The sequence below is a fragment of the Pongo abelii genome, chromosome 20 (genome assembly GCF_028885655.2).
Source record: "Pongo abelii isolate AG06213 chromosome 20, NHGRI_mPonAbe1-v2.0_pri, whole genome shotgun sequence".
NCBI lineage: Eukaryota > Metazoa > Chordata > Mammalia > Primates > Hominidae > Pongo > Pongo abelii.
The window spans coordinates 9,379,132-9,392,582 of NC_072005.2; the positions used below are offsets into that span (position 1 = coordinate 9,379,132).

General features: G+C 40.4%; 1 protein-coding gene across 7 annotated transcripts in view; it reads left to right on the forward strand.

Moving 5' to 3' along the window:
* ZNF559 (zinc finger protein 559) overlaps positions 1-13,451 on the forward strand; it is a 52,726-nt gene that overhangs the window by 35,125 nt on the left and 4,150 nt on the right. The window contains exon 7 of one of the 7 annotated variants that reach the window (XM_054539574.2): positions 12,775-12,899. The exons of 3 other annotated variants lie outside the window; for them this stretch is intronic. Coding sequence is in view for 2 of the 4 variants with exons in the window: in XM_054539572.2 (XP_054395547.1) it covers positions 12,775-12,849 (75 nt within the window). In the remaining 2 variants the exon portion in view is untranslated. Of the gene's footprint in view, positions 1-5,987; positions 6,074-12,774; positions 12,900-13,451 lie in introns of those variants that run through there. 3 more of the 7 variants (XM_054539573.2, XM_054539579.2, XM_054539572.2) reach the window with 3 other exon arrangements.

Sequence of the window (13,451 nt, forward strand, 5' to 3'; positions counted from 1 at the left end):
AAGGCTGCAGTGAGCTATGATTGTGCCACCGCATTCCAGCCTGGGTGACAGAGTAATACCCTGTCTCAAAAAAAAAAAAAAAATGCTGAGCATGGTGGTTCATGCCTATAATCCCAGCACTTTGGGAGGCCGAGGTGGGTGGTGGATCACCTGAGGTCGAGTTCAAGACCAGCCTGTCCAACATGGTGAAACCCCATTCTCTACTAAAAATATAAAAATTAGCCAGGTGTGGTGGAGCACATCTACAATCCCAGCTACTCGGGAGGCTGAGGCAGGAGAATCACTTGAACGCAGGAGGTGGAAGCTGCAGTGAGTTGAGATTGTGCCACAGCACTCCAGCCTAGGCAACAGAGCAAGACTCCATCTTAAAAAAAAAAAAAAAGTTTATAGTCTATTAAGTGTGCAGTAGCATTATGTCTAAAAATCAAAGGACGCACCTTAATTGTAAAATACTTTGCTTAAAAATGCTGACAGAGAAACAAAGTGAGTATGTGTTATTGGAAAAATGGTGCTAGTAGACTTCATCAGTGGAGGATTGCCACAAACCTTCAATTTGTAATAAAAATAAAACCCCACACATTATCTGCAAAGCACAATAAAATGAAGTATGTTATATGTTGATTTTCAGGAATTAGAAGAAAATGAGAGTATTGTCGTCATCAGAAATAAGAGGATTGTTTTGCCAAGCTACTGGAAAAAAAAAAAACTTCCATTCCTTTGTCAACTGCAAGAATGGTAATATTTGACAAGAAAAACCCAACTTGTCAAATACTACGATTCTTGCAGTTGACAAAGGAATGAAAAGTTAAAAGCATATGTGAGGCTGGGCATGGTGGCTCACACCTGTAATCCCAGGAGGCCAAGGCGGGTGGATCACCTGAGGTCAGGAGTTCGAGGCCAGCCTGACCAATGTGGCAAAACCCCATCTCTACTAAAAATACAAAAATTAGCCAGGCATGGTGGCAGGCACCTATAATCCCAGCTACTGGGGAGGCTGAGACATGAGAATAGCTTGAACCTGGGAGGCAGATGTTGCAGTGAGCTGAGATTGCGCCATTGCATTCCAGCTGGGCAACAGAGGGTGACTCCATCTCAGAAAAAAAAAAAAAAAAGTATATATGAGCATTTAACAAGGCTATATAGGTTTTGATTTTGAGCCCTGAAAACCCCCCAGGTTGTTTCATTGGGAATTTGTATTCAAACATGTCTCTGCTCTGGATCCATAGGTGGCACAATTTTGCCAGTTTTTGATGCATAAATGGTGACAGTATCCTTTAACAAAATTCCTAAAGTAGTCTTTTAAAAAAATAATTCTGAAAATCTGGCCAATAATAATACAGGACTCAGAAGAAAATACTACCCATTGAAATTGGAAAGCCTGTTTTCAATTTGGGGGTCTGCTTTTTTTTTTTTTTTTTTTTAATTGCTTTAAGATTTTAGACACAAACACATCATAAAGTGTTTTTAGATTTGCATGAACCTACTGTGGTTTAGTATAAATATACCCCTAACATGACTTTTACAGATGCCTGTGAGGGTATCTTGGGGGTTTCTACACTGCCTACCCCAAACCTGACTGCAGTCAGAGCCAACAGGGCCCCAAGTAGGCAAAGGCTATGTCATTAATTCTCAAATGAGATTCGTCCAAGCGGGAAATGCACATCTAGTGCAATAGTTTTAGGCCAGCCTTTTTCAGAGCCTCAGGCTCTGCCTGTCACGTTGAAGACATCCATGTGGGTCCCCTCAGGGCTTCTCTTTGCCATAAAAATAAAATGATTGCTCCCACCAATGTTTGCGTCCATGGGAGAGGAGGTAGGAGCAGCAGCACTTGTCCTGTGTGTGGGAGACACTTGAAGGGCTCAGTGGGAATTGTCAGCAGCAGGGAACAGAACAGGTGGTGAGAAGAGACGTTCCACTGAGTTTCTGGGCCTTTGACTCCCTGGAACTTCCTTCTCTATCCACCCTCCCTCTCCAGAAAAAAAAAAAAATAATTTAAAAATGGGATCAGTGTAATCAGTAAAGTAGCTGTATTCCAGTGAACAAGCAGCCTGCCCTTGCATCTGCATGCATGCAGCCTTGGCGTTTTCTCTAGGAAAAAAAAGAGGTTCTACCTCGTGCGTGAATACAGGTGGAGGCCAAGACCGACATTAACAAAGGCTGTGTGTTTGCCATGGAGCTCAGGAGGGCTAACAGTCATTTTACTTCTGCCTCAGACCATCACACTTTCTTCCCAGAACAAAGCCCAGAGTCCTTGGTCAATGAAAGTGTGTAAATATCCTCACACTTCCCCTAGTAGTTCCTTTTTAGGCTGTAATTGTGATAAAGAAAAGAACCTAACTTCTTAAAATCTTTCCCTTTTTTGGATGTAGATTGAAATTTTTGTTTTAAACACAATGGTTCTAATGTCTAAATCTAATGTTAGTAATTAATCTCTAGTGCTTTAAGGATCTTCTGTTTATAGGCAGTTATTTTATGGCTGGTCTCTGTGAGAGGCACAGACTGCCAGGAGGGGTTGAGATTTCCTTTAACCAGGATTCTTAGTTCTGAGTGGCTCTAGTGAATAACATTAACAATGATTCTGTGGCCGGGCGCTCACGCCGGTAATCCCAGCACTTTGGGAGGCCGAGACGGGTGGATCACTTGAGGTCAGGAGTTCGAGACCAGCCTGGCCAACATGGTGAAACCCCATCTCTACTAAAAATACAAAAATTAGCCAGGCATGGTGGCAGGCATCTGTAATCCCAGCTACTTGGTAGGCTGAGGCAGGAGGATTGCTTGAACCTGGGAGGCGGAGGTTGCACTGAGCCCACGGTGTGCCATTGCACTACAGCCTGGATGACAAGCAAAGCTCAGTCTCAAAATAATAATTTTTAAAGTAATGTTTATCTTAACCATTCTTAAATCCTTCTGTCTAGTAGGAATCTTATTCATGGGAGTGTCTGGAAAAGGGACAAAGAGAGGCTATTGAGATGTTTTTAAAGCCTGGATTTGGGATGTCTGAACACAGTAATAACAACTCCAAAGCCATTTAAAATCCATCTTTTTTTCTACCACCGGACTGAGATTTTCAGTTTTAATTCCAAGGTTCCAGTCATACAGATGTGAATCAAACCCTGTTGAGCCAAACAGGATCTCCTTTGTTGGCGGATAATTTCAAGTGCTCACAGAGACCTCCGTTTTTTTTAAATACCTGGACTTTAAACTGGAGTCCGGACCAAAACATCTCTGACCTCAGGGGTCTTCCTTTGGTCAGGAAGAGGGGAGGGGGCGATTGGACCCCTTTCCCTCTGCGGCTGCAGAGTGCCATTTTCCTCTGGGGACATTCGCTTTTTCCTTTGGGGAAGACAGTACGGATGCTAGTTCTGCGGACCCTTTTACTTAGCTTTGAGACCCAAGCAAGTTACTTGGCTTGTGCCTCTTATTTTCTCTAATGCAATGAATTTTAAAAAGAGTCCCAGCCTTCGCCCTAAGGGAGCAGGAGCGCCTGCGACACCCTGTTCCCAAGTCCTCAGGGTGAATCCGCCAAATGCGCGAGCTGGGCAGCGCGTCCCTCACAGCTGCTGGCCGGAAGCGGAAGTGCGCGTCCGTCGCCTTGCCGTCTCCCATAGCTGTCGCCTGCAGCTGAGAAAGGGTTGCTGTCCCAGCGGGCCAGGCCCAGGTGCGCCCCGCTAGTCAGGCCGGCGGAGTCGAGAGGGAAGGGGTCAAGGGCACAGTGCGTAGCCCAGGCTGCTCCAGACCTTGCCTCCCATTTCCCGCCCCAGCCTCTGGCTATCGCCGCGTTTCTTCTCAGAGCCCCCGGCTGCAGTTCCTCCCGGCACTGCTGGGCTTGGGGCTGCCATTCCGGGCATTGGTCCCCGGGAGGAGGCGAGTAGATTCATGTGGTCAGAGCGCGTCGGCGGGGCCTTTTCTCCACCTTCTGTACCCTTCTCTTTAAACGTCCTCCCCAGTATGAGACTTTTTTCTCAAGAAAATGCTCTCTTGTGCCTCACTTTCCACTGTTAGAAGGCATATCTTGGGATGTGCGTTATTGGTTTGCGGAGATCGTCCCTTTTTTTCTCTCTGTTATGTGGATGCACTCTAGTGCCTGATAGGCATTTGAGTTCCCATCTGAGTGGGCTTGTGCATGTTTATTCGTATTTGTGGACTTAGGTCTTCAAGGTTTATTTTTGAAAGCCAAGTTGTTGGGTCAAAGCATAAATGAATGTGTTATTCCTAGGTATGACCAGATCCCCCTCTATGGGACTTGTGCTTTTTTGAGCCCTCAGGGTGTGTTTTGTATGCAGCAAGCAGCAGACCTTAGTTTTCAGTTTACCTGTAAGTTTCTTTTGGATGTTTACATATTGACATATCATTTATAAATAAGAACTTTATTCTCCCTTTATAATCCTATTATGACCCACTCCTGCCCCACAAATTTACTGCCCTGCCTATGACCTCTGAAACATTAGAAGGAGCAATCCTTGCTGCCTTCCAGGTCTCAGAATGAAAGCTTTCAGCTTGTTACTACTTACATGTTTGCTATATGTTTTTGATAGATTAAAGACATTCCCTTCTGTAATAGCTTTATTGACATAAAATCATATATTTCATCTCATTTAAAGTGTATAAATCAGTGGTTTTTAGTATATTGAGTTGTGCAACCGTGACTACAATCTAACTCTAGAACATTTTCATTGCCCCAAAAGAGAATCCCATACTCGTTAGCAGTTACTCCCCCATTCCACTGGCAACCACTAAGAGACTTTGTATTGCTGTGGATCTGCCTATTCTAGACATTTCATATAAGTGGAATCATGAAATGGAAATCATGAACTATGTAGTCCTTTGCTACTAGCTTTCAGTTAGCATAATGATTTCAAAGTTATTTTGTAGCATGCATCACTACTTCATTCCTGTCTTATATTAATAACAAAAATAAAACGAAATAGTGGTAAAGTGTTGGGGTGGCGAAAATTTTTTGGGGTGGTATGGAGAGATAATGGGCGATGTTTCTCAGGGCTACTTTGAGTGGGATTGGGGCAGCGTGGGAATCTAGAGTGGGAGAGATTAAGCTGAAGAAAGATTTTGTGGTAAGGGGTGATATTATGAGGTTGTTAGAAGAAACATTTGTTGTGCAGAATTATTGGTGATGGCCTGTATATGGTTTTGTACGAGTTGAAAAACTAAACGGAGTAAGAGGAGGAGAAAAACAGGTATTAAAGGACTAAGAATTGGGAGGACCTAGGACATCTAATTGGGGAGTGCCTAAGGGGGTTCAGCGTAATTCCTTGCTTGGTTGGCAAGTTTTTGGGCTCTATCCTTGAGTTTTTTTATGTTGTCATACACCAGGTCAGATTGATTTAGGTAAAAACAACACTTTTCATTTAAGAATATACAGAGTCCTCCTATTTCATCAGTAAATCAAGGCCTCGGGGTTTTGGAGGACCACTGCAGCTAGAGTCAACTTGGGCCTGGAGGACTGATAAAGTTTGTGATATGTCTGTGATGCTAGCAGAGAAGTCATTAGAGACGCTATAGAAGGTCGTGACAGAGGTTGAAATGCCTGCTATTCCAATACCAAGAGCAATAGTGGAGGCAGAAAGTCTTAAACTGACAAGCAAGGGAATTAGTGGAATAACTGTTTTTGTCGTGTCGGTGTCATGAGGGGAACAGGGAGCTCTTCAGTCCTATTTGCAAATTGAATTTTGAGAGTAAGGAAAACTAGTGTGCATGTGCCTGTCCAATTAGCAGGTAGACACATGTAGGTAGAGGATCCACAGAGGAAAAAGAGACCTTGTGCGAGGCAAAACTAGAGATGCAAAGTAAAAAGATAAGGAGTGCTGAAAGGGGTGTCGTGTACTTACTCCTAGGGATCCAGCTAGGGCGGCAGCGGTGAGAGGTTGTAATGGGGACTGATGAGGTAATTGCGTAGAGGGGGAGCTCTGATTTTCATGGTGTATGAGAAAAACATCGAGTATCTACAAGCAACCTTTCACTGTTATTTTCAGGGCTGGGTATAAGTAAACAAGAAGAGGGCCTGGGAGGAGAGTCTGACGAGCAAGGGGAAGGTAGTCAAGGATGGAGTGAAATACAGGGTAAGTGTCTTCCTAAGCAATAATTACTGCTAATGTTTTTAAGTTTGCCACTATTGATAGAGGGCTTGTCTGTAATACGGAGCTGGAAGGCTCCAATTGTTTCAGTGATGTGTGTAGTTGGGCTTTGGAGATGAAGAGTAAAGGAACATCAAGAAGGTGAAAGGTTACCTAGGGGAATTCCAGTGGGTCTTTGCTGAGAGATACATAAAGGAGCAGCCACAGGGAATAGTAGTTTGTGTTGTGAGAGATCTAAATATGGGGGGAGTAGAGTTGATATAAGGAGAAAGGTTTTAGGTCTTTAAGAACACAGGCTAAGGGAGAAGAAGGGGGAATAGAGGGCAGAAGCTTGCCCATAGTGAAGGAGGCAAGCCCAGAGAAAAGAGAGAGTAGAGACTCAGAGAGAAGAGGTGGGGGGTTCTTGCCCCCCAGAAAAGCAGAGAAGGGGTAGAGACACGGAGAGAAGGGGCTGGGGGGTTCTTGCACCCCAGAAAAGAGGAGAAGGGGTAAAGACATGAAGAGAAGGATTCAGGGGTTCTTGCCCCCCAGAAAAGCAGAGAAGGGTAGAGATATGGAGAGAAGGGGTCAGGGGGTTCTTGCCCCAGAAAAGCAGTACTTGCCGCTAAGGGTGAAGGACCAAGGCAGGCATCCCCACGTGGTCAGACACCTCTGAAATGTGGGTGAATAATCAGGCAGGCATCCCTGCATGATTAAACACCAAGGGAAGACTGTCTTCCCGAGTCCGTGACTGGCACCGGAGTTTTGGGTCCACGGATAAAACGTGTCTCCTGTCTCTACTAGAAAAGGAAAGGAAGTGAAATTAAGAGAAGGGAGAGATTGAAGTGTGGCACCAAGATTGAAAGGAGAAAGTGGTTGAGGGATAGTAAGAGAGGTTGGAGAAGAGAGTAAAAAGAGGCCACTTACTTGATTTAAAATTGGATTGATGTTCCTTGGCTGGTCGGTCTGAGGACCTGAGGTCATAGGTGGATCTTTCTCACAGAGCAAAGAGCAGGAGGACAGGGGATTGATCTCCCAAGGGAGGTCCCCAGATCTGAGTCACCGCACCACATCTAGCTCTGTCGCCAGGCTAGAGTGCAGTGGTGCGATCTTGGCTCACTGCAACCTCTGCCTCCCGGGTTCAAGTGATTCTCCTGCCTCAGCCTCCCAAGTAGCTGGGATTACAGGCATGCTCCACCACACCTGGCTAATTTTTGTATTTTTAGTAGAGACGTGGTTTCACCATGTTGACCAGAGTGGTCTGGATCTCCTGACCTCGTGATGCACCCACCTTGGCTTCCCAAAGTGCTGGGACTACAGGCGTAGTCCTAGCCTCATTCCTTTTTTTATGAGACAAGGTGTTGCTCTGTCACCCAGGCTGGAGTGCTGTGGTGCCCTCGACCTCCCTAGCTCAGCCTTCCACCTCAGCCTCCCGAGTAGGTAGGTCCACAGGTGTGGGCCACCAAGCCTGGCTATTTTTTTAAATTTTTGGTAGAGATGAGATCTCATTGTGTTACCAGGCTGGTCTGAACTCCTGGGTTCATGTGATCCACCCACTACAGCCTCCCTAAGTGCTGAGGATTACAGGCATGAGCCACCATGCCTGGCCTTCATTTTCTGTTGTCAAATGATAGTCCATTATATGGATATACCACATTTTCATTTATCCGTTCATCAGTAGATAGACATTTGGGTTGTTTCTCCTTTTTGGCTAATATGAATAATGCTGCTGTGAATATTTCTCTTGGGTATATACCTAGGAGTGGAATGCCTTGTTCATGAGATGAACTTTTATGTTTAATCTTCTGGTGAAATGCTAGGCTATTTGCCAATGTGGCAGCACCACTTCACTCTCCTCCACAAAATACAAGAGAATTTCTCCACATCCTCATCAACACTTGTCTTTTTAATTACACTCACCTTAATGTGTGAAGTGGTATCTTAATGTGGTTTTGATTTGCATTTCCCTGGTGTCTAATGATGTTCAGCATCTTTTCATGTGCAGTTGACCTTTTTATCGTTAGAAAAATGTACATTCGGATCATTTGCCCATCTTTGAATTGTGTTTTTAAAATTCAGCTGAGGCTGGGCATGGTGGCTCATGCCTGTAATCCCAGCACTTTGGGAAGCCCAGGTGGGCGGATCATGAGGTCAGCAGATCAAGACCATCCTGGCTAACACGGTGAAACCCCATCTCTACTAAAAATACAAAAACATAGCTGGGCGTGGTGGCACGCGTCTGTAGTCCCAGCTACTTGGGAGGCTGAGGCAGGAGAATCGCCTGAACCCGGCGAGGTTGGAGTGAGCAGAGATCGCACCACTGCACTCCAGCCTGGGAAACAGACCGAGACTGTCTCAAAAAAAATAAAAATAAAAAAAAAATAAGCTGGCTGAATTAAATTCAGCCTGGAAGTTTTCAGGCTGAAAAAATTTATTTTTGAAATCATTATGTGATACTGGTTTTTATCACTTTGAGTTGATCATACAATTTTTCTTTTGCTCTATTAATGAAGCAAATTATATTAATTGATTTTCTAATAGCAAGCATCTCTTGCATTCCTCTTGTAAACCTAACTTAATTCTGTTGTACTGTATTTCCTATTTATTGACATTTTTTGTTTGGACTTATTTTCCTTAGAATATCTGAATCTCTGTTGAAATTTGCCTATAATTTTGTTTACTTAAAGTGGCCTTGTCATGTTTGATATCAATATGCCAATCTCAAAGAATATTCTTCCTTTTATACTCTTAATCACTGTAATCCCTTTGATAAGTTAAACTGTTTTGTGAAATTAGTTTAAAAGTGACCATATTTTTTTCCCTTGTAATATTGTAAACTGCTGTTAATAGAATAATCAAAGGCAAATATGACATTTTGAACCATACACAATTCTGGGGTTTGCATAAAGGCTATATTAAATAAAATCTTCCAAACACCCAACTCTTGCCTATAGAGTGGATAAGTTATCTATACCTGATATAATGCAAACATTCGTGACGAATTACATTGAAGTGTAGTTTAAGTAACCAGAGTCTTCATAAATATGCCTAATCTCTGGAAGATTTTCATCCAGACTGGAATTCTTTCTTCTTTGAATGGCATAACTGACTGGTAAAGCCTTTGAGCATGGTGTTTTTTGGTGAAAATCTAAATAATCTAGTTTTGTTTTCTGTTTTAAAAGAATATCTGGGCAGTGAGTTAAGCTGGGAAGACCTAGCACCTTGCTGACGGGATCAGTCTAGATTCTTCTTTCATATTTTTAAAATTGTGGTAAAATACCTAAAGCCAAATTTGCCATTTTAATCATTTTTAAATGTACAAGTCAGTGGCATTCATTGCATTCACAATGTTACTCAACCATCACCAGCTAGTTCTTTTTATTGTAATTTCTACACAGTCAGTTTTGGTAAGTTGTATTTCTGTAGGAATCAATTTATTTCCTGAAAGTTTTGAATTTGATTAAAGTTATTCATGTCTTGTTTAATCTCTGCAACATCTGTAGTTGTGTTTTTCTCCTTTTTTCTTTGAAGAATTTTGCCCGATTTTTTTCCTAGTAGTTTTCAAAGAACCAGTTTGTAGCTTGAGTGATACTGTTGTTTCCTAGTTCATCGTATTTTCTGCTGTTCCTGTTCCAACTGCTTAAGTTAATTTTTAACTTCACTTCTTTTCTAATATAAACATATAAAGCTTTTTTTTTTTTTTCCTAAGGACCAGTTTAGCTACATTCTACAAGTTGTGGTACTTAGAACTAATCAATAACCATAGTATTATGTATTTTCTAATTCAATTCTTTTATAAAAGCGTAAGTTATTTGGAAGGGTGATGTTTTCTGAATTCCAAATGTGTTACTTTTTTCTATTTGCTTGAAAAATATGAAACCACTAATATTCAACCATATTTTAAAACTACCAAAACACCCATTTCATATAGTTCAATGTAATCTCTTATTATTAACTTACAACTTAATTACATTGTAATTAAGACATGTCAGAGAACATGTCTGTATACCAAATCTTTTTCTAATTTTTTTAATTTTTAATTTTTGTGGGCACGTAGTAGGTATATATATTTAAGGGGCATATGAGATGTTTTATATACCAAATTTTGAAAGGTTTAAGACTAGCTTTACAGTATATTCACCATACAGTATGGTCAGTTTTTATAAACACTTCATGTGTGCTTCAAGAATGTATGTACACTCCATACATTCAGTAGTGTCCCTCAGTGTGCTAGATTAAGCATACTCATTGTGTTGTTCAAATCTTCATATCCTTTTTTTGTATCATCTATCTATTGCTGAGCAGTGTTTGAAAGTCTTATAGTGATGATGATTTGTGTTATTTATCCTTTAATTGTGCTAGCTTCTGCTTTATAAGTTTTATGAGACTAGAATTTTATATCTTCCTAATTGGTACTTTACATCCTCATGTCATTACCTCTAATAGTGCCTTTTGTCTCAAAATCTATGAAATTAATTTAGCAAACAAACTTTATTTTGGTTAATATTCACCTGGTATATCTTTCTTATTTTTGAGACTCAATTTTTATGTGTTGTTGTGGATTTTAGTGCATCTAATGAAATAACACAGAGCTGGTTTATCTTAATCTACCAGGACAGTCTGTTTTTAAACTGCAGAATTTAGCCCATTTGTAAACTTACTGTTATTGATAACAGTCAGACATTTTCTACCATCTTACATTTTACATTGTGCTTTTCATTTGACCTATTTTTTTTTTGTTTCATTTCATTTTTCTTACCTTTGGAATTGAGGTTTTTTTGTTTTTTTGTTTTTTTTACCTAATTCCATTTTCTCTTCTAGACTGTGAGTTAAAGTCACTATGTCCATCCTTTGAATTGTTACCCTAGCTATTTTATCATGCATACTTACAGTCTAAAGCTAATCCATACTGTGAGTCCTCAGTGGAAGAATACAAGGAACATACAACTCAATCACCTCCTTCCCAATTTATATATTATTTAGTATTAGGATTGAGCTTATTTTTCCATCTCACAAATTGGGTATTATTACCATTTTATATAATAAAGGTTTGCTTAATTTTATCCATTTTACCTTTGTTCATTCTACTTAACATTTTGGGTCTTCCAATTCCTATTTCCTGAAGTACTTTTAATTTACTTCTGTGATGGTCTTTTTTGATGGGTAAGTTGTCTCAGGTCTTTATTTTAAAATGCCTTTATTTAACTCTCCATGTGTTTTTTAAAGTTTTTAATCATGAAAATTTTTAATTCTCCACAAAAGTAGAATAGTACAGTTGTCTCTCGTATCCATGGGGGACTGGTTCCAGGACCCCCACATGGCTTCCAAATTCCACAGTCAAATTCCACAGTCACAAATTCCTTATATAAAATAGCATTGTATTTGCATAGAACCTACACACATCCTCCCATAGATGCTATTTTTTCCCTCCCATTTACTTTAAGTCATCCCTAGATTACTTACAGTACCTAGTACAATAAGTGTTATGTAAGTGGTTGGTTGGTTTTTTGTTTTTTTTTTAAGAGATGGGGTCTCATTCTGTTGCTCAGGCTGGAGTACAGTGGTGTGATCATAGCTCACTGCAGCCTGAAACTCCTGGACTCAAGTAATCCTCCCACCTCAGCCTCCCAAGTAGCTGGGACCACAGGCATGCGCCACCATGCCTGGATAATTTAAAATATATATATATTTTTGTAGAAACAGGGTGCTGCTTTATTGCCCAGGCTAGTCTCAAACTCCTGGCTTCAAGGCATCCTCCTGCCTCAGCTTTCCAAAGTGCTGGGATTACTGGTGTGAGCCACTGTGCCGGGCCATAAATAGTTATGCTGTATTGTTTAAGGAATAATGACAAGGGGGAAAGTCTACATGTTCAGTACAGACACAAGCATTCATCTTTTTTTCCACATATTTTTGATCTGTGGTTGAGTAGCCCACAGATACAGAGGGCTGACTGTATAATGAATTCTCATGTCCTTAACACCCAGCTTTGACAGTTACCAGTATTTTGCACATCTTGCATCATCTAGCCCTGAGCTGTCCAATACAATAGCCACTAGCCTCGTGTGGCTATTGAAGTTTAAATGCTCATTTCAAGTATTCAGTAGCTATCCGTACATGATTAGTGGTTACTGTATTAGATACTGCAAATAAATATTATTGAATAATGCTGGTTTTTCCCCCCAGATTTGTTTTTAAAGCAAATTCCAGACATCCTGTCATTTCATCAGTATATTACTAACTGTGCATCTCTAGTTGGTTCATCACCACTACTCCATTATCCCACCTAACAAAGTCTGACGTTCCCTGATTGGCTACAGAATATCTTTTTACATTTGATTTGTTCAAATGAGAACCTTAACAGGGTCCCAACATTTTTTTTTTTTATTTTAGACCCCTTAAGTTTCTGTCGTGTCTGTTCTCTTCCTCCTCGCTTTTCATTTTTTTAATGCACTGATTTATTGAAGAAATAAAGTTATTTGTTGTTAAAATGTCCCACATCATATATGGATTTTGCTGACTGGTTTGTTTTCATTGCTTAACTTGGTTATCTTTGTATTTCTTATAAAGAGTAGCTAGATAGTTTGACTGTCTAGCATTTTAGGTTGATAAGTTACTTTTTTCTCAGCATACTGAAGACATTGTCCTGCTTCTGACATCCATTGTTGCTGTTGAGATGTCAGCTATCGGTCTGTTTTTCCTTTTATAGGTGACCTGTGTTTTTCCCCTAGCTGCTTTGGAAATTGTGGGAAAAAATCAAATACCAAGGAAGAAAAATCTATAATGAAATTAGATGTGGATTTCTTTTTATGTATTCAGCTTGGGGCTTACGATACTTCTAGTACCCAAAGGTTAGTGTCTCACTAATTCAAGAAAATTGCTAGGTTTTCATCTAATAGTGCTATCAAAGTTCTGATCTGGTAGTTAATACTGGCACTGAATTTCTCATTTCAGTGAGTTTATTTTTCATTTCTAAAAATTGTTTTTTAAACTAACCACTTTATAGTATCTTAATCCATATCCATTCAAATTTTTATTAATTTCTTTAAGCTTTTATATATTTTAAAATATATCTAAAAGGGTAATATCTGAAGTGTTATGCTTTTTACCACCTGACACCTGTGTGTTAGCTATGTCTTACCCATGGTACAATTGTGTATTTGTGTTTCACAATTTCTTAAACTGTGCCTTCCTCAATTTACTTAGAACTTTGTATATAAGATTTTTTCTCAAGACCTGACTTAAAGTTGATTTTCCAGAGATAGGTCAATTTGCTTGCACTAGTTGCTTGGGGACAATGCCACTTAGGACCCTCTTTAAGTGAAATTATTCTCTTGAGGTTGTTTGAACTACAGAAATGAATTTGGACTGAAACCTAAAAGAGAG